This window comes from Hyla sarda, chromosome 8, assembly GCF_029499605.1.
Source record: "Hyla sarda isolate aHylSar1 chromosome 8, aHylSar1.hap1, whole genome shotgun sequence".
Taxonomy (NCBI): domain Eukaryota; kingdom Metazoa; phylum Chordata; class Amphibia; order Anura; family Hylidae; genus Hyla; species Hyla sarda.
Window position 1 is genome coordinate 62881291 of NC_079196.1, and position 18851 is coordinate 62900141.

General features: G+C 42.9%; 2 protein-coding genes across 4 annotated transcripts in view; both read left to right on the top strand.

Moving 5' to 3' along the window:
- The first annotated feature begins 5017 nt into the window (after positions 1–5017).
- Positions 5018–8505, top strand: LOC130284938 (pejvakin-like). The gene is made up of 3 exons (XM_056535915.1): positions 5018–5097; positions 6349–6459; positions 7585–8505. The coding sequence occupies exon 3, from the start codon at positions 7596–7598 to the stop codon at positions 7884–7886; it is 291 nt and encodes a 96-aa protein (XP_056391890.1). The 5' UTR covers positions 5018–5097; positions 6349–6459; positions 7585–7595; the 3' UTR covers positions 7887–8505.
- A 5730-nt stretch (positions 8506–14235) lies between these two features.
- The window catches only part of LOC130285592 (uncharacterized), a 37904-nt gene continuing 33288 nt past the window's right edge, over positions 14236–18851 (top strand). For 2 of the 3 annotated variants that reach the window (XM_056537194.1, XM_056537192.1), the window contains exons 1-2: positions 14288–14432; positions 15784–15920. In XM_056537194.1, the coding sequence (XP_056393169.1) occupies positions 14305–14432; positions 15784–15920 (265 nt within the window). In that variant the 5' untranslated portion in view covers positions 14288–14304. The other variant, XM_056537191.1, reaches the window with a different exon arrangement.

Genomic DNA, 18851 nt, shown 5'->3' on the forward strand with positions numbered 1-18851 from the left:
CATCACAGTTCCCCCCTTTGCAGAACCCATCATCACAGGTCCCCCCTTTACAGACCCCATCATCACAGGTCCCCTCCTTTACAGACCCCATCATCACAGGTCGTCCCCCCACCATTTGCAGCCTCTCACATCACAGGTCCCCCTTTGCAGCCCCTCACATCACAGGCCCCCCCTTTGCAGCCCCTCACATCACAGGTCCCCCTTTGCAGCCATCACATCACAGGTCCCCCTTTGCAGCCCCCCACATCACAGGTACCCCCTTTGCAGCCCCCCACTTCACAGGTCCCCCTTTGCAGCCGCTCACTTCACAGGTCCCCCCTTTGCAGCCCCTCACATCACAGGTCCCCCCTTTGCAGCCCCTCACATCACAGGTCCCCCCTTTGCAGAACCCATCATCACAGGTCCCCCCTTTACAGACCCCATCATCACAGGTCCCCCCTTTACAGACCCCATCATCACAGGTCGTCCCCCCCCCCATTTGCAGCCCCACACATCACAGGTCCCCCCTTTGCACCCTCTCACATCACAGGTCCCCCCTTTGCAGCCCCACACGTCACAGGTCCCCCTTTTCAGCCCCCCCCCCCACACACACACCACATAACAGGACTCCCACCCTTTCCCTTACATAGTAATAACATTAGGTTCCCTTTTCCTCTCACCCAGTATAGTAGATCCTCCCCCGAGCAGCTGCAGTCACTGTGTGCGGACAGGAGGAGGGGCCAGGAGCAGTGAGGAGGCAGAGAGTAGAGGGGAGTGTACTGTCTGTACAGCTCCCATTACAGACTCTGTACCCCAGACCTCCGGACTTCCGCTCACTGTATCAGCCTGTCAGGAGCCTCAGACATGTGTGTGATGTTGCAGCTGTGGTGCACACAGGTCCAGACACTGCTGACAGACTAAAGGCGGGGTTCACATCACGTTTTCTCCCATACGGGAGCGCATACGGCAGGGGAGCTAAAACCTTGCACTCCCATATGCTTTCGTATGCGTTCCCGTATGTAATTCATTTCAATGAGCCGGACGGAGTGAAACGTTCGGTTTGGTCGGCTCATTTTTGTGCTCTATGCGCTTTTTCCCCGGACCTAAAACTGTGGTCAACCACGGTTTTAGATCTGGTTGTTAAAGTGCATACGGCGCAAAAATGAGCCGACCAGACTGAATGTGATGTGAACCCAGCCTAACACAGTGACTTGTCAGGACTCAGGGCGGCGGCCTATCGGGGATTTTCCTGGAATCCCGATAGGCCAGTCCGCCCCTGTATAATATCCCTCCATTGCCCCAGCAGAGAAAAGTTGGACTAAGGACTATCTCCTGCAATGATAGGTTGGGAGATGCATATGACAGAACCACTATTCAACTGTGTAAAATAAATGAAGGAAATATTAACCCTTGACACTTTGGTTACTTCAGTGTATGCATTGGATTAAGATTAGATTAAGTGAAATGCAGAATAATACATTTTGCAAACTTTCCAGGACCTGATACACATTTTATGCATTAAGCTAAATTTTAGACTATCGTCTACCCGGCAACTTTCTGGCAAATGGTAGCTGGAACAGTTGTACAGGGTCACGACAACGGCTTTAGTTAAGTTGTATTCATGTCTATTAATTTAACAATAACATCCTGTCTGCTGTTCCACTGTCTAGCAGCAAATAGGTATTGGCTGACCAATTCATTTCTTTTTAATCTCATTTGAATTTTTCTATTCTTAGGACAATTGACTTGGATCACTGTTTAGTTCGTCAATCAAGAGAAAATGGGAAGGAAATCCTATGTGTGGTCATGGAGAGCATTCGGACAACTCGCCAGTGTTCTCTGTCTGTCCATGCTGGTATGTGGGGAGAAGCCATGAGGGTAAGTATGCAGATATCACACTTTTCTGTGAACAACTTTCTAAATTGTCTTCTCTGAATTTAGAAACCCTACGTGGATTTCTTTACACCATAAGGCACTACAACTCCCAGCATGTCTGGAGAACAGCAAAAGCCTGTCCGGGCATGCTAGTAGTTGTAGTTTTGATTTAGATTTGCGCCAAAAGATGCAACAAACTTAAAAGTTAAACATAATAAATCCCTGGCCACTGTAAAAACACAACTCAAACACGTCTACCATGTAAAAAACACATGTAAATGAAAAGTCACACAAAAAGTTGCAAAAAATGCACCGTGCCAAAAGATTGTGACTAGAGATGAGCGAACTTACAGTAAATTTGATTCGTCACAAACTTCTCGGCTCGGCAGTTCATGACTTTAGTCTGCATAAATTAGTTCAGCTTTCAGGTGCTCCGGTGGGAAAAGGTGGATATAGTCCTAGGAGAGAGTCTCCAGCCCACCAGAGCACCTGAAAGCTGAACTAATGTATGCAGGATAAGTCAGCAACTGCCGAGCCGAGAAGTTCGTGACGAATCGAATTTACTGTAAGTTCGCTCATCTCTAATAGTGACAAATATACCCAGTAAAATGCTCCATAAATACCCCCCCACACTGAAAAACACTGCCATAAGACTATGGTTATACTTCAACTTACTGATCAATAGCTTGTTGTGCTGACATCTAGTGGCCAAAGATAAAACTACAATAATTTACTCCAATATTATACTTCATTTTTTGGAATCAGTATTTTGGCGGAAAATGCCCAGGCATTAGCTGGGAGTCAGTAGGGAAATATAAATTCCATTCCTTCCTGGTGCTTTTGTTTAGGTGTTTTTTTACATTTTAGTGCCATTTTTACATTTTAGGGCAGTTTTTCAAAATTTACTGCATGCTCTGGCCATAGCTTTTTATCTGGATTTTGTAGTTCTATAGGTTGGGGAAAAAAACGTGTACATGTATGTGGCCATTTTTTATAGTGTTTATCTAAATTTACCCAAACACCACCCACAATTTTTAAGTAGAAATCTTTGAGTCATGATGAAAGAATCACATGTTTTGTGATGAAACTAACAGAAAAACAAAGGAAGAAATCAAGGACAAATAAAAAATGTCTATATAATGCACACCACCACATAATACCACAATAACCACATCAAGAAGGAATAAAAAGACAGGGCAGGTGTTTGACTGGGCAATAAAAAAATTGCAAACATAATCCATAGTCTTGATTTTTCGTTATTAAGCAAATGGGGCTCAAGTGCCCAGGGGGCGTTCCTCAACACGACAAGAGCCCATGTAAGTCCAGACCATAGCCTTTCCTCTGTCTAGTCAGTCAAATGGGGTAGGCGAATGCAAGCAGGCTGTGGTTGGTAATAACAAGGACATGGACTGGATTTCATTGGAATCTTGCTGTAATTAAGAATGCCCCCCCGGGCACTTGAGTCTTATTTACATAATAACAAAAAGTCTTGTATCTTAGCACTGGAAAGGACTATGGAGATGAAAAAAAAAAAGTATGTGGTCATTTGCTTAATTACACCAATTCCTGCTGACAGGTCCACTATAGAGTTGGTACTTGCCGTGTTCTGACCAATAAGGAATATTTGTATCTTTTGATGGGTAATCAAATATTCCCTATCTTCACTAATGACATTTCTTGTTTCCTTTTGAATTGCAGTTTCACATAATTGATGAGAAAAACCACAAAGGGCGCGACAAAGCTATTGTATTTCCCGCGCACACAACCATAGCGTTTAGTAGCTTTGATCTGTACATTCATCTGGATGGTCACTTTGGTAAGTGTCATCTTTTCTGATGTCTTATGTGTATGTGAAAAAGAAGACTACAAGGAGGGTACAAAGGATGTAGTACACTCACCTCAGGGTGTTGTGCTGTCAACATCAGTATCCGTCTTGTATACAGTATAGCCGGCAACCGCCTGCATCAAACCATATGATAAGAAATGGATCCCGGCACTCACCAGATGATGCAATAAGTTCAGTTTTATTTGTAGGAATACATCTTTAAGTATAGGACGCGTTTCGGCAATGTATGCCTTCCTCTGCCATATTAACCCCTAGAGGACACAGGGTGTACATGCAAGCCCAGCGCCTCAAAGGGCTTACTAAAAGACGGTAAGAAATGGCTGCTATTCCCTAATAAAAGTTAACATCACATAATATAGAAACATAGAATGTGTCGGCAGATAAGAACCATTTGGCCCATCTAGTCTGCCAAAAAAAAAATGTAAACAAAGTCTAGAATTGCTGAGTTTTGGTCACTTCATATACCAGAATTTTTTTTATAATTAGTGATCAAATACTACCAATATACTATAAAAATACTACCAATAAATACTACAGATCCCTAAGCTAAAAATGAGCCCTCATATCGCCCCGTATACGGAAAACTAAAAGTGTTATAGAGGTCAGAAGAGGACAAGTTTAAGCATACTCATTTTCTAACCAAAAATGAAGGTATACATTTTTTAAAGTACTGTATATACTCGAGTATAAGCAGAGTTTTTCAGCACGGTTTTTCATGCTGAAAACGCCCCCCCCCCCCCCTCGGCTTATACTCGAGTGAACTCTCCGCCTGTCAATCCTTTCTCAGTGATCTTCCCTCCAGAGGTTGCAAAACTAGAACTCCCAGCATGCCCGGACAGCCATCGGCTGTCCACGCATGCTGGGAACTGTAGTTTTGAAACCTCTGAAGGTCCGCAGGTTGAAGACCACTGCGGCCTTCGTCATCATCCAGACCCCCCCTTTAGTTTTCTACTCACCTCCCCTCGGTGGGAAGGAAGGGTGAGCTGGTCCGGGCCATCTATGCTGCAGGGACCGTCCGGTTGGGAGGGTTAGTTGTTCCGGGCTGTCCATTTTTACACGGAGGGCCCTCTTCTCCGCGCTCCGGGCCTGCCCCGGACTAGTGACATTGCATGCTGGGAGTTGTAGTTTTGAAACCTCTGGAATGACGTTGCATGCCCCGGACTAGTGACGTTGCCTTGACGATGCCGCACATGGACGTTCATGCGCAGCCTCCCTGCGCATGAACGTCCCTGTGCGTCGTCAAGGCAATGTCACTAGTCCGGGGCAGGCCCGGAGCACGGAGAAGAGGGCCCCCCCGGTGAAAATGGACAGCCCGGAACGACTAACCCTCCCCACCGGATGGTTCCTGCAGCATAGATGGCCCGGACCAGCTCACCCTTCCTTCCCACCGAGGGTAGGTGAGTAGAAAACTAAAGGGGGGGGGGTCTGGATGATGACAAAGGCTGCAGTGGTCTTCAACCTGCGAACCTCCAGAAATTTCAAAACTACAACTCCCAGCATGCCCAGACAGCCGACGGCTGACGGGATTGACAGGCGGTGATGATGATGGGGGGGGGGATGATAACGGGGGTCTGGATGATGACGGGGGTCTGGATGAGGACATGGGGGGGGGATGATGTATTCCCCCCCCCCCTAGGCTTATAGTCGAGTCAATAACTTTTCCTGGGTTTTTGGGGTGAAATTAGGGGCCTTGGCTTATATTTTGGTCGGCTTATACTCGAGTATATACAGTAGTAAAATAAAATAAAAACTGTATTGGGTATCATTGTAATCTTATTTGACCTACAAATTGATTTGTGGCTATTAGAAGGTGAGAAGGAAAAAACCAAAAACATAAAAATGTAAAATTGCGGCAGGCCTATTGGGTTAAAGCGTACCCGTCAGATCCAACAAAAAAAAAAATGTTTTAAAATATATCACTCAGTACCTAATCCTGACCATGTACATCTAATTTTTATGTGTCTAGCACCTTTATTTATTTATTTTATCACACTTTTAAATTAGCTCACTAGTCTGAATTCCTCTGAAAGGGAGGGGGCGTGGCCTCACTGTGCAGGTCTCCGCCTCCTCCTTCAGTATGCTGTCTGCTCACACCTCCCCTAGCATTAGCAAAACTACAACTCCCAGCTTGTCCTCACTGACAGTAGCGGGACACAAGCTGACAGTGGGAGGATTGTTCTTCCAGCTCTGAGCCCTGCACTCACAGCTGTCAATCAAGGAAGTGTGTCCATGACATAGGTGATGATGCATGGACACAGCAGCACTAGTATGTGTCCAAGCAGGCGGAGGGGCAGTTGTTTGACTGCCTTTTTCATTATGAAATACTGAAAATTTTCTAATGAAAGCAATTGCAAAACCTATTGTTTTTGCATGATTTACAACATATCAAAAGTTTTTGTATCTGACAGTGCCCATTTAAAGTCACTGGAGAATAAAGTCCATGACTTTAATAAACAATTTATTTATTTATTTATTTAAGATCTTTGTCCGGACATTAGTTACTGTTTAAAATACTTTGTCTGCCAGGGGAGCACTAAAAAAGCAGCTATCTTTTCTTCTTTCTGATGTAAATTTGAATGTCGGTGATTGTATGGTGTCCAGATAGGGAAAATAAACTTATCATTCTCATGTTTTCTAATTTTTTTTAGAGCTTTGTGTCTCATCTGCTTCAAAAGGAGGATTTGAGAAGGAGCCCAGTAGATCGTTTTCATTAAACGCTATACGGAACACCCTGTACCGAACAGGCATCTTATTCACCGGTAAGATGAGAATCACAGGAGTTTGCCGTAACACTGTCAGTGACTATGTTTTTTACTCCATCTTGAGAGCCTGTAGTCAGATGGATGTAGATCATTGTTTCCCAACCAGTGTGCCTCCAGCTGTTGCAAAACTGCAACTCTTAGCATGCCCGGACAGTTGTATGCATTGAACATTGTACATACTCTGGATGTATCCTCTTATGCATTTATTGGGGATTGCTGGAAGGACGTTTAAAGGGGTACTCCACCCCTAGACATCTTATCCCCTATCCAAAGGTATTGAGGGGGCTGGCCGTGACATGATGAGGGGGTGCGGCCATGACATCACAATTCTCCGGCCCCTGTTCCTTCGCTCCTTGCAGCAGATGACAGGGGGTGCTGAAAAAGAGAACACGGGGGTTCCCAGCAGCAGGACCCCCACGATCAAACATCTTATCCCCTATCCTTTGCATAGGGGATAAGATGTCTAGGGGGGGGGGAGTACCCCTTTAATGGAATGTCGTAATTGCACATCTATTGCACATTTATCCTACAGCATATATATTGCAAATTATTTCCATATCTAACTTTTTGCATATATTACACATTTAAACTCTTGCAGTTTGAGGTTGTATATCCAGTGTACAGTGCACTGTAGGCATTTAAAGTGGTAATACACCTGCATACATATATCTGTTTATCTATATATTTGTGCATCCCGAGATTGCACCTTACAAAGTGTTGTCGTATTTCAAGTGTTATTACATCTGTTAATGTTGTACACCTATAGTTGTGCATTTTTGTATTTGTAGTTCTCCCATTCTGCCTATAACATCTGAAGTGTTTTATTATATATTGACTGTAACATTCTGGTGGACAGACCTTTGATACCTATATATTCTCCCCTGATGAATTCAGCTTAACTGCTAAAGGAAACATGTAGGGAGTATAGGGCATTATAGGAGATACAAGGACAGGTTCCTGTATGGGGTCTGCCCACTGATCAAGAAGGGCGTAATAGGGTTTGAGATTTAGGATGGGCTAGCCCCCACTACACAATTTCCTGTAAGGTTACACAAATATTTACTGGTATGGCTGCTTTGTACTGTGTGTAACCCTAAAATGAATAATTGTTTTCTTGTACAGGAAAAAGAACAATGGATATCATTGCTAACGCAGATTCTTACATGGATGACATCTTTTCCGATTACTATGACAAGGCTGCTAGCATGACTGACATTTCTACTACATACATGCGAGAAGGCGCTCACACTCGTGTTAACCTCCTGACCAATAACATTTCCAAGGGACCCTGCGCTCTGTGTGGGATGGGAAACTCCAAAAGAGAGACTGTATATGGCTGCTTCGAGTGCTCGTCCAATGGCCAGAAGTACGTCAGGCTGCATGCTGTACCTTGCTTCGACCTGTGGCACAAAAGACTGAAGTGATCATTGTACGTGACACGTTTGTGCCCCTATGTCGATTCTCAGGTGAACCTGTGCCACAGCTCCCGTCACATATATGCAAAAAGTACTCCTTCGACTACTGAACCATGCAAGGTGCTCTGTGACTATACTGTTTAATGGTCAATGATTCAGACGGCCAATAAGCAAACAGTGTCAAATGGACTTATAAACTACTAATCACAAAAAATAAGAAGTAGACAATGCCAGCGTTTCGATGCAGAACAAAATCCTAAATGGTAAAAGGAACCTCCTATAGTTATGGAGGTAGCAGAGGTAGCGGTCGCACCGGGGCCCTGGTTCCTCAGGGGGCCCCAAAGCACATCTGTCCCATTAGAGACCAGTAATATATTTGGCATATGGGGCCCTGTTGCAGATTTTGCATCGGGGCCCAGAAGCTACAAGCTACGCCTCTGCCTCCCATTGTATTCATACATTAGGGAGACTCCATGAGTTGATCTTGCTAGTTGGCATTAGAAGCAGACCTGGCCACGAGAGGTGGTCTCCTTCTGTATGCCAGTGCTGGTTGTGTGTATTAGTTTTGTCCCTATAGATGGTCATCAGTTTATTTTTTATTTTTTTGTACATTGCAGTGAAATTAAAGGAGTACTCCGGAGGAAAACATTTTTTTTTAAATCATCTGATCCCAGAAAGTTAAACAGATTTGTAAATTACTTCTATTAAAAAATCTTTACCCTTCCAATACTTTTTAACAGCTGTATGCTACAGAGGAAATGCTTTTCTTTTTGAATTTCTTTTTTGTCTTGTCCACAGTGCTCTCTGCTGACACCTAATGCCCGTATCAGGAACTGTCCAGAGCAGGAGAAAATCCCCAGTGCAAACCTATACTGCTCTGGACAGTTCCTGACATGGACAGAGGTGTCAGCAGAGAGCACTGTGGACAAGACAAAAAAGAAATTAAAAAATAAAAGAATTTCCTCTGTAGCATACAGCTGCTTAAAAGTACTGGAAGGGTAAAGATTTTTTAATAGAAGTAATTTACAAATCTGTTTAACTTTCTGGCACCAGTTGATTTAAAAAAAAAATATATGTTTTCCACCGGAGTAACCCTTTAAGCATAGAGCAGTGTTTTCCAACCACTATGTCTCCAGTTGTTGCAAAACTACAACTCTCAGCATGCCCGGACAGCCTATGGCTGTCCAGGCATGCTGGGACTTGTAGTTTTGCAACTGCAGGAGATGCACTGTTTGGAAAACACTGGCATAAATGGTGACACTGGCAGGAGACAAAATGTCTACCTGTGGAGGTTTTTCATTCATGGATAAAAATGGGATGAAAATGGAAGAACTGGATTTTTCACTGGTTTTTTATTTTGGTTTTTAAATTGTAAATATTTACCCAGTGTCAAAATGTAAAGGGATTGTTTCACTACAATAAGCCCTGTCCATATGCCCTGCTAGGGTATACCCCAATCAGTTCTTATCTTAAAAGTAAATAACAACACTTACAGTACATGATTAGGGTAGGCTCACACATACCGCATACGCAGCATAATTCATGCTGTGAAATCTGCCAGGGAGCAGGAATTACGCTGCGCATTTTTCTATGAGCAGACACACAGGGCTTCCCCAACGCAGCCCTGTGTGTGCAATAATATCCGGAGGAGGGCCCATCTCCAAATCTCACTGCACACACAGAGCTGCAGCAGGGAAGCCCTGTGTGTCTGCTCATAGCAAAATGCGCAGCGTATCTCACGGTGCCCGTCAGATTTATAGCGGCGTAAAATGTGCTACGTATGCGCTATGTGTGACCCTATCTTTACAATGACACTTGTTAAAGGGGTTCTCCACCATAAGGTGATTTTAGTACGTACCTGGCAGACAGTAATGGCCATGCTTAGGAAGGATCTGCTCTTGTCTTGGGGCTAAATGGATATGTTGTGAGATTCCCATAATACTGTGGCTAGCTTTTTGCGAACTTGAATTTCCTGTTTCACTTTTCTTTTTTTGACTACAAATCCCACAATTCTATTTTCCTCCTTCTCACACATCAGCCACCCCCACACCCAGTGAAACACAAATGAGCTGCAGACCTGTGGTTTTCAATCAGGGTGCCTCCAGCTGTTGCATTAGTTGCAGATTGATCCCTCCACCCATTGAAGCAGACATGTGCCCCCACATATAATGCCCCCCTGTCATTTGCCCCCCACATATAATGCCCCCTGTCATTTGCCCCCCACATATAATGCCCCCCTGTCATGTGCCCCCACATATAATGCCCCCCTGTCATTTGCTCCTCACATATAATGCCCCCTGACATGTGCCCCTCATATATAATGCCCCATGTCCTGTGCCCCTCATATATAATGCCCCTCATATATAATACCCCATGTCCAGGGGGCATTATATATGAGGGGCACATGTCAGGGGGCATTATATGTGGGGGGCAAATGACAGGGGGCATTATATGTGGGGGGCAAATGACAGGGGGGCATTATATGTGGGGGCACATGACAGGGGCCCCCCTGTCATGTGCCAATATAATGCACATATAATGCCCCCTGAAATATGCCCCTCATATATAATGCCCCATGTCCTGTGCCTCTCACATATAATGCCCCCTGACATATGCCCCTTATACATAATGCCCCATGTCCTGTGCCCCTCACATATAATGCCCCCTGCCCCCTGTATATTTTAGGGACACAGGACAGGGGGCATTATAAGTCAGGGACATATGTCAGGGGGCATTATATGTGCATTATATGGACACATGATGGGGGGGGGGCTGTACTGTGGCCCCCCCCCCCACATATAATGCCCCCTGAAATGTGCCCCTCATATATAATGCCCCATGTCCTGTGCCCCTCACATATAATGCCCCCTGACATGTGCCCCTTATACATAATGCCCCATGTGCTGTCCTGTGCCCCCCACATATAATACCCTATGTCCTGTGCCCCTCACATATAATGCCCCCTGAGGAGGCAGGACAGGGGGCATTATATGTGAGGGGAACATGACAGGGTGCATTATATGCAAGGGGCACAGGACAGAGGGCATTATTATTATGTGGGGGGAACAGGACGGGTTATCATTATTATATGTGGGGGCACATGATGGGGCATTATTACCATATATGAGGGGCACAGAGTGTTTTGCATTTCAGAGGTATGGGCCGGTATTTATTATTGTAGGTGTAAGAGAAGCATTTTTAATGCTGTAATATGTAGGAGCACCAAATTTATTAAAAGGTAGCAGACCATTTGATAAATTTTGTGCAGGTCACATTTTCTAAAAATTCACTCTTCACATACACCAAAAAGCTAAGTCTGGGCTGGTGTAATTTTAGAGACATTTCAGTGGTTTTGCGCATTTTTTGTGCCTTTTTACAAAAAGGTGCAGTTCATAAAACCCTTCCATATTATTGCCAAAATAAGTGGATTACAACTCAAGCGCAAAAAAGGCACAAATAAACCCTGCTTGCGCCTTTTTTGCACCATTTTTACACACAAAAAAACAGTCTAAAGACAATTATACATGTTGGCCATAGTGAATATTATAAGAAATTTTGGGGTAGTATGGTTTTTATGGGCCACATAATTACGGTATTGTATTCAGAGGGTGCATGGCAAGGTTTTATTCAGAGAGCACAGTATGTGGTAGTATTATATTCAAAGGGTTCAGTGTGTTGTAGTAATATATTCAGAGGGTTCTGTGTGTAGTAGTAATATATACAGAGGTTACGGTGTGTGGCGGTTTTATATTCAGAGGTTACGGTGTGTGGCGGTTTTATATTCAGAGGGTACAGAGTGTAGTAGCATCATATTCAGAGGGTACAGTGTGTGCCAGTATTATATTCAAAGGATATGGTGTTTGGCAGTATTATAATAATTATTGTTTTCATATAGAGGATCAGAATCCGCTGACATAGTGAGGAGACGTCTGGGCATCAAGTTCTGCTGAGTGAACATTTATCTGAAACAAGTCCTGGCGGTATGTACCATCTGAATTAGATAAGAAAAGACTATAGAGAAGACGTCACCTGTAGTAACAGATTTTATTGTGTATTCTCTTCACTATAGAGAAGACGTCACCTGTAGTCACTTATTTCATTGTGTATTCTCCTCACTATAGAGAAGACGTCACCTGTAGTCACTGATATCATTGTGTATTCTCCTCACTATAGAGAAGACGTCAACTGTAGTCACTGATATCATTGTACATTCTCTTCACTATAGAGAAGACGTCACCTGTAGTCACTGATATCATTGTGTATTCTCCTCACTATAGAGGAGACGTCACCTGTAGTCACTGATATCATTGTGTATTCTCCTCACTATAGAGAAGACGTCACCTGTAGTCACTGATATCATTGTACATTCTCTTCACTATAGAGAAGACGTCACCTGTAGTCACTGATATCATTGTGTATTCTCCTCACTATAGAGGAGACGTCACCTGTAGTCACTGATATCATTGTACATTCTCTTCACTATAGAGAAGACATCACCTGCAGTCACTGATATCATTGTGTATTCTCTTCACTATGTCCTATCAGAGCTGGAGTCACTAGTAAGTTCTGCAGTAATGAGGGGTGAAACAACAACTCCCAGCATCCCCTTACCATTTACTTAAGGTCATACTGGGAGCTGTAATTTTAAATGGTAAAAACTTTTTTAGCACTTTCCCATTCTGTGGCAGTTGGTATATTTGATTATTATACTGGAAATAATTTTCTACAACATGCTACAGTGCGGGCATCACAACATGCTACAGTGCGGGCATCACAACATGCTATATCCCTTAATGTTATGTTTTTGCAAATATTCATCCAGTTGCTGTTTAACCCCTTAAGGACCGGGGGTTTTTCCGTTTTTGCATTTTCGTTTTTTGCTCCTTGCCTTTAAAAAATCATAACTCTTTAAATTTTGCACCTAAAAATCCATATGATGGCTTATTTTTTGCGCCACCAATTCTACTTTGTAATGACATCAGTCATTGTGCCCAAAAATCTACGGTGAAACAGAAAAAAAAATCATTGTGAGACAAAATTGAAAAAAAAACGCAATTTTGTAACTTTTGGGGGCTTCCGTTTCTATGTAGTACATTTTTCGGTAAAAATGACACCTTATCTTTATTCTGTAGGTCCATACGATTAAAATGATACCCTACTTATACAGGTTTGAATTTGTCGCACTTCTGGAAAAAATCATAACTTCATGCAGAAAAATGTATACGTTTAAAATTGTCATCTTCTGACCCCTATAACTTTTTTATTTTTCCGTGTATGGGGCGGTATGAGGGCTCATTTTTTGAGCCGTGATCTGAAGTTTTTAACGGTACCATTTTTGCATTGATAGGATTTATTGACTTTTTATTCATTTTTTCAGGATATAAAAAGTGACCAAAAATGCACTATTTTGGACTTTGGAATTTTTTTGCGCGCACGCCATTGACCGTGCGGTTTAATTAACGATATAGTTTTATAATTCTGACATTTCCGCACGCGGTGATACCATATATGTTTATTTTTATTTACACTGTGGTTTTTTTTTATGGGAAAAGGGGGGTGATTCAAAGTTTTAATAGGGAAGGGGTTAAATGATGTTTATTCACTTTTTTTTTCACTTTTTTTTTTTGCAGTGTTATAGCTCCCATAGGGACCTATAACACTGCACACACTGATCTCTTATACTGATCATTGTTATCATATAGGGACCTATAACACTGCACACACTGATCTTTTACATTGATCACTGGTTTCTCATAAGAAACCAGTGATCGATGATTCTGCCGCATGACTGCTCATGCCTGGATCTCAGGCACTGAGCAGTCATTCGGCGATCGGACAGCGAGGAGGCAGGTAGGGGCCCTCCCGCTGTCCTGTCAGCTGTTCGGGATGCCGCGGCTATCCCGAACAGCCCACTGAGCTAGCCGGCATGCTTTCGGTTTCACTTTAGACTTGGCGTTCAACTTTGAACGCCGCGTCTAAAGGGTTAATAGCGCGCGGCATTGATCGCTGTGTATTAGCCACGGGTCCCGGCCGTTGTTAGAGGCCGGGCCCGACCCGCTATGGCCCCGCGTTATAGATCGGGAGTGGACACATGACGTTCCAGCACGTCATGTGTCCTTAAGGGGTTAAACGTCTTTACAGACTCTAATAAGATCATATCTGCAGGCAGAGGATTCCACATCCTTATTGTTCTTAGTGTAAAAAACTCTTTCCTTTGCCTTAGACAAAATCTCCTTTCTTCCAGTATAAAAGGTGCTGAGTTGCCCATAGCAACCAATCAGATCACTTCTTTCATTTTTGAAAAAGCCTCTGGAAAATGAAAGAAGCGATCTGATTGGTTGCTATGGTTAACTCAGCAATTTTTCCTCTGGACACTAACATATATTCAGCTATCCTGGTAATTTAATGTGCATAAAACATGTGACAGATGCGCTTTATTTGTGTTAAGAAAAATTACTTTGTGTTACATTTTCATTTGATATATTCCGATAAAAAGGCCCATCAAAATCTTCAGCACCAGGCCCATGATGCTCTTAATCCGGCCCTGCTGTTAGGGTATGCTCACACAGCATACGTTACTGTTTAAAATCTGTTGCAAAAAGCGTATTTCTGCCATGTATTTCACTCTGTTGCGCCATACAATGAGGCTATTTCCCATCCTGGCTGCCCAATGTGGTTTTTGCTTGGAAACGGTGTCAATAAGTGATATGTAATTTTTTCCCTCACCCGGATTTGCAAACTATGGCATGTGGGATGTGGTCCGGGATTGAAAGCATACAAATTCCACAGCTAAATCAGTGTGAACACGGTGCATGCTATTTTTATTACATTGAGTGTCCTGTGCAAATCTCTATGCTGTATATACTTTAGAGCAGTGTTTCCCAGCCAGGGAACCTCCAGCTGTTGCAAAACAAACAACTTCTAGCAAGCCCGGACAGCCAAAGGCTGGGAGCTGTAGTTTTGCAACAGCTGCAGGCACTCTGATGGGGGAAACAGAGTTATTGTTTCTCCTGGTTATTGATGTCTATATGATACATTATACTCTACATTTAAACTTAGATGTTATGTTTAGAGTTTTAGGTGTGCAACATGTTTGTGCTGTATCTGCCATGTTATGTCCAGTACATGTAGTTTTAATAACAGCTTTGTTTTTGCCATGTTTTTAAAGCATCAAAACCATCAGAGGTGGACCTGAGCCAACCCCCCACATCGATGTTTTATGGTCCTTGAAGGAGTGGGCAGTGTGAATCTGTTTCCTTTATGGCTGGTTGACACTGCAGAGTTCCGGCGGAATGTCCATTTGAAGCAGGTTTGCGGACCGTGCGAATGTGCGCCATGTAAGACGGCTATGCATTCTGGTGGAATTCTGGCCAAAGAATGAACATGTTCATTCTTTGAGCGGACATACTTGAAAACAATGGGACTCTGCCGCAAGCGGAATTCTTCCGGCGGAATGTCAGTAGTGTGGACGAGCCCTTAGAATCAGTGGTTAAATATCTACTCATTTAATATTGAGTAGAGCATAAATCTCACCCCAACTCAGCCCAGACACCCCAGATATACACTGCCACCATTTTTTTTATACACTGTAGTAATGTATTAGGTCCCCAATACAGACACACTGGTCTGTAGCAGTAAAACGGTTGAACGCTATACAAAAGGCTATGTATTATTTTAAAACAAAGAAAGGGGGGAAGTTATCAAATCCCTATGCCAGTGCTTTGGTGAGAAAAAGTTGCAAATTCCCTGGTTTGTGCAAAAAATAGCGACTTTTTGCTCTGGCCAAGCCATCCCTGAGGAAGGAGAACGATATTCTCCGAAATGCCGTTGGATTTTTTAGCCCAACTATCTCTTTGTAGTGACGTCACTCAAAGCTATGGGACTTACTATCATCTTCACTCTGCAGCACGCAGGTAGAGACGCCGCTGGCGGGGGCAGATCTCCCTGCAAACTGCACGGATTACTATACAGTCCAGTATCATCGGCAGAAACATCGCGGTTACTGGAGGAATAGGATCGGACCAGAAATACACATCGATAAAGGTAAAATATCTTCCTACATATATTAAAAAACTTGGTTAATGTGTGACAAGTACATCTCGCTCTGTAACATAGAGGCGCGGGTGTGCACACACTACTGTGCACACTCATGCACATACGTATATCGGACAGCAAAACAATTTGTAAGACCTCTACTAGTGCTATTGCCGGTCAAATAACTTAGATTTGTAAATGAATTCTATTAAAAAATCTTTATCCTTCCAGTACTTTTTAGCAGCTGTATGCTACAGAGGAAATTCTTTTCTTTTTGAATTTCTTTTTGTCTTGTCCACAGTGCTGACACCTCTGTCCGTGTCAGGAACTGTCCAGAGCAGCATAGGTTTGCAATGGGGATTTTCTCCTGCTCTGGACAGTTCCTGATACGGGCATCAGGTGTCAGCAGAGAGCACTGTGGACAAGACAAAAAGAAATTCAAAAAGAAATGAATTTCTTCTGTAGCATACAGCTGCTAAAAAGTACTGGAAGGGTAAAGATTTTTTTTAATAGAAGTCATTTACAAATCTGTTTAACTTGATTTAAAAAAATAAAGTTTTCCACCGGAGTACCCCTTTAATATTGTGATTCTCTGGTTCAGGTTTAAAGAGCCACCAATAAGTTATTTATGAAAGATTTTTCCAAAAAGTGTGTTGTCAGCTGTTAACCCCTTAAGGACGCAGCCCTTTTTCACCTTAAGGACTGAGCCCTTTTTCGCAATTATGACCACCGTCACTTTACGAATTAATAACGCGAAAACGCTTTTACCGAATATTCTGAATCTGAGATTGTTTTTTCGTGACATATTCTACTTTATTTTGGTGGTAAATTTTCGGCGTTAATTGCATCCTTTTTTGGTGAAGAATCCCAAAATTTCATGAAAATTTTGAAAATTTTGCATTTTTCTAACTTTGAAGCTCTCTAATTGTAAGAAAAATGGATATTCCAAATACATTTTATTTTTCTTCACAAACACAATATGTCCACTTTATGTTGGCATCATAAAATGGACATATTTTTGCTTTTTGAAAAAATTAGAGGGCTTCAAAGTAGAGCAGCAATTTTCAAAAATGTCATGAAAATTGCTAAATCTGAAGGGACAGATGTTACAGAACTACAACTCCCAGCATGCCTGGGCAGTCAAGGCATGCTGAGAGTTGTATTTTGGCAACATCTGGAGGGCTACTGTTTGGGCACCACTGTAACAGTGGTCTCCAAACTGTGACCCTCCAGATGTTGCAAAACTACAACTCCCAGCATGCCCAGACAGCCTTTGGCTGTCTGGGCATGCTGGGAGTTGCAGTTTGGCCCCCCTAGTCGTTGCCACAGTAAAGATCGATTTACTTTCACTTTCAATTCCCCCACTGTCGATTCCCTACCTGATCAGGATCCAGCAGGCTCCAGCGAAGATCCCAGGTCCCCAGGCATCTTCTCCTGCAGGTACGGCCTCCATCTTCTTCCCAGAGCCCCTCGACATCCAGGGGCGGGCAGAACGGGGGGTTGCCAGGGCAACCCCCTGTCCTGCTCTGCCATTGGTCAGAACTCCGTTCTGACTAATGCCAGGGGATAGGAGTAGATCGCAGCTTTGCGACCTCACTCCTATCCTTTAGGCTGATCGGGGCTGTTGCTGACAACTCCGATCAGCCCTATTTTCTGGGTGATCGGGTCACCAGAGACCCGATCAGCCCGGAATTGGAGAGAATCGCATGTCTGAATTGACATGCGATTTTCTCCGATCGCCGACATGGGGGGGTCTCAGGACCCCCCTGGGCGATGTGCCAGGGTGCCTGCTGAATGATTTCAGCAGGCATCCGGCTCCGGTCCCCAACCGGCTAGCGGTGGGGACCGGATTTCCCACGGGCGTATGGATACGCCCTTGGTCCTTAAGGACTCGGAATGCAGGGCGTATCCATACGCCCTGTGTCCTGAAGAGGTTAAAAAACTACAACTCCCAGCATTTAACAGTATAGGCAAAAAAAATAAGATTTATCCAGGATATTTAGAACATATGCTGGCTAAATCTTATTATTTTTTTGCATATACTGTTAATATTAGTACATAACATTTATGGAATCATCAGTGATTGTACATTATTATTAGGATATTTATTATTATTATTATTTTAAAATAAATTTTAGAAAAAAAAAAAGAAAAAGTTATTGAAACAGAACACTGTATATGCTTGAGCTTTGCACTATATGATCTGTGCCCATACATACCCATGAGCAGATTTCAGTCACGGCAAGAGAAGGGCTGTTTACATGCACAGTGTCTAAAGAGATCTGTGTACCAGAAGTGTAACTTGTCCTGGGCCCCAATGAAAATCTTAAAAGGGGTATTTCGGTGAAAACTATTTTTTTTTTTCATATCAACTGGCTCCAGAAAGTTAAACAGATTTGTAAATTACTTCTATTAAAAAATCTTAATCCTACTGAAAAGGATGACCATTATGATCTTGATTACTGATCAATATATATATGTATATATATATATATATATATATAAAATAGATATATGCTAATACTCTGCAGAAAAACATTATTTTTCTTATGAGACATATCAGCTTGCTATGAAGACCTTGGAACGAGGCCAAAAGAAGCAAGATAAGAAGAGGCTGAAAGTTGGAAGACAAAATATTTGAAGAGATATAGACTGTGTAGAAGGGCAGATATACCAGGAATTTTCCGGTTGAAGAGTGAGAGGGCAGCATAAGTGAACTATGGCCAATAAATAAACCAATGCTTAATGTGCTAATGCTAATATATACAGAGGCAATATTCAAATAACCAAATCAAAAAATAACATGATGATTATGACATGATAACTAACCTCCCTTTTTTTGTCAAATGTAAAAAAGAATGTACTTCCGTATAATAAACAGGACTCCTTGGGACAGCTCCTTAGCCAGTATGCTGAGAAGGAGATATATACCAACATTTT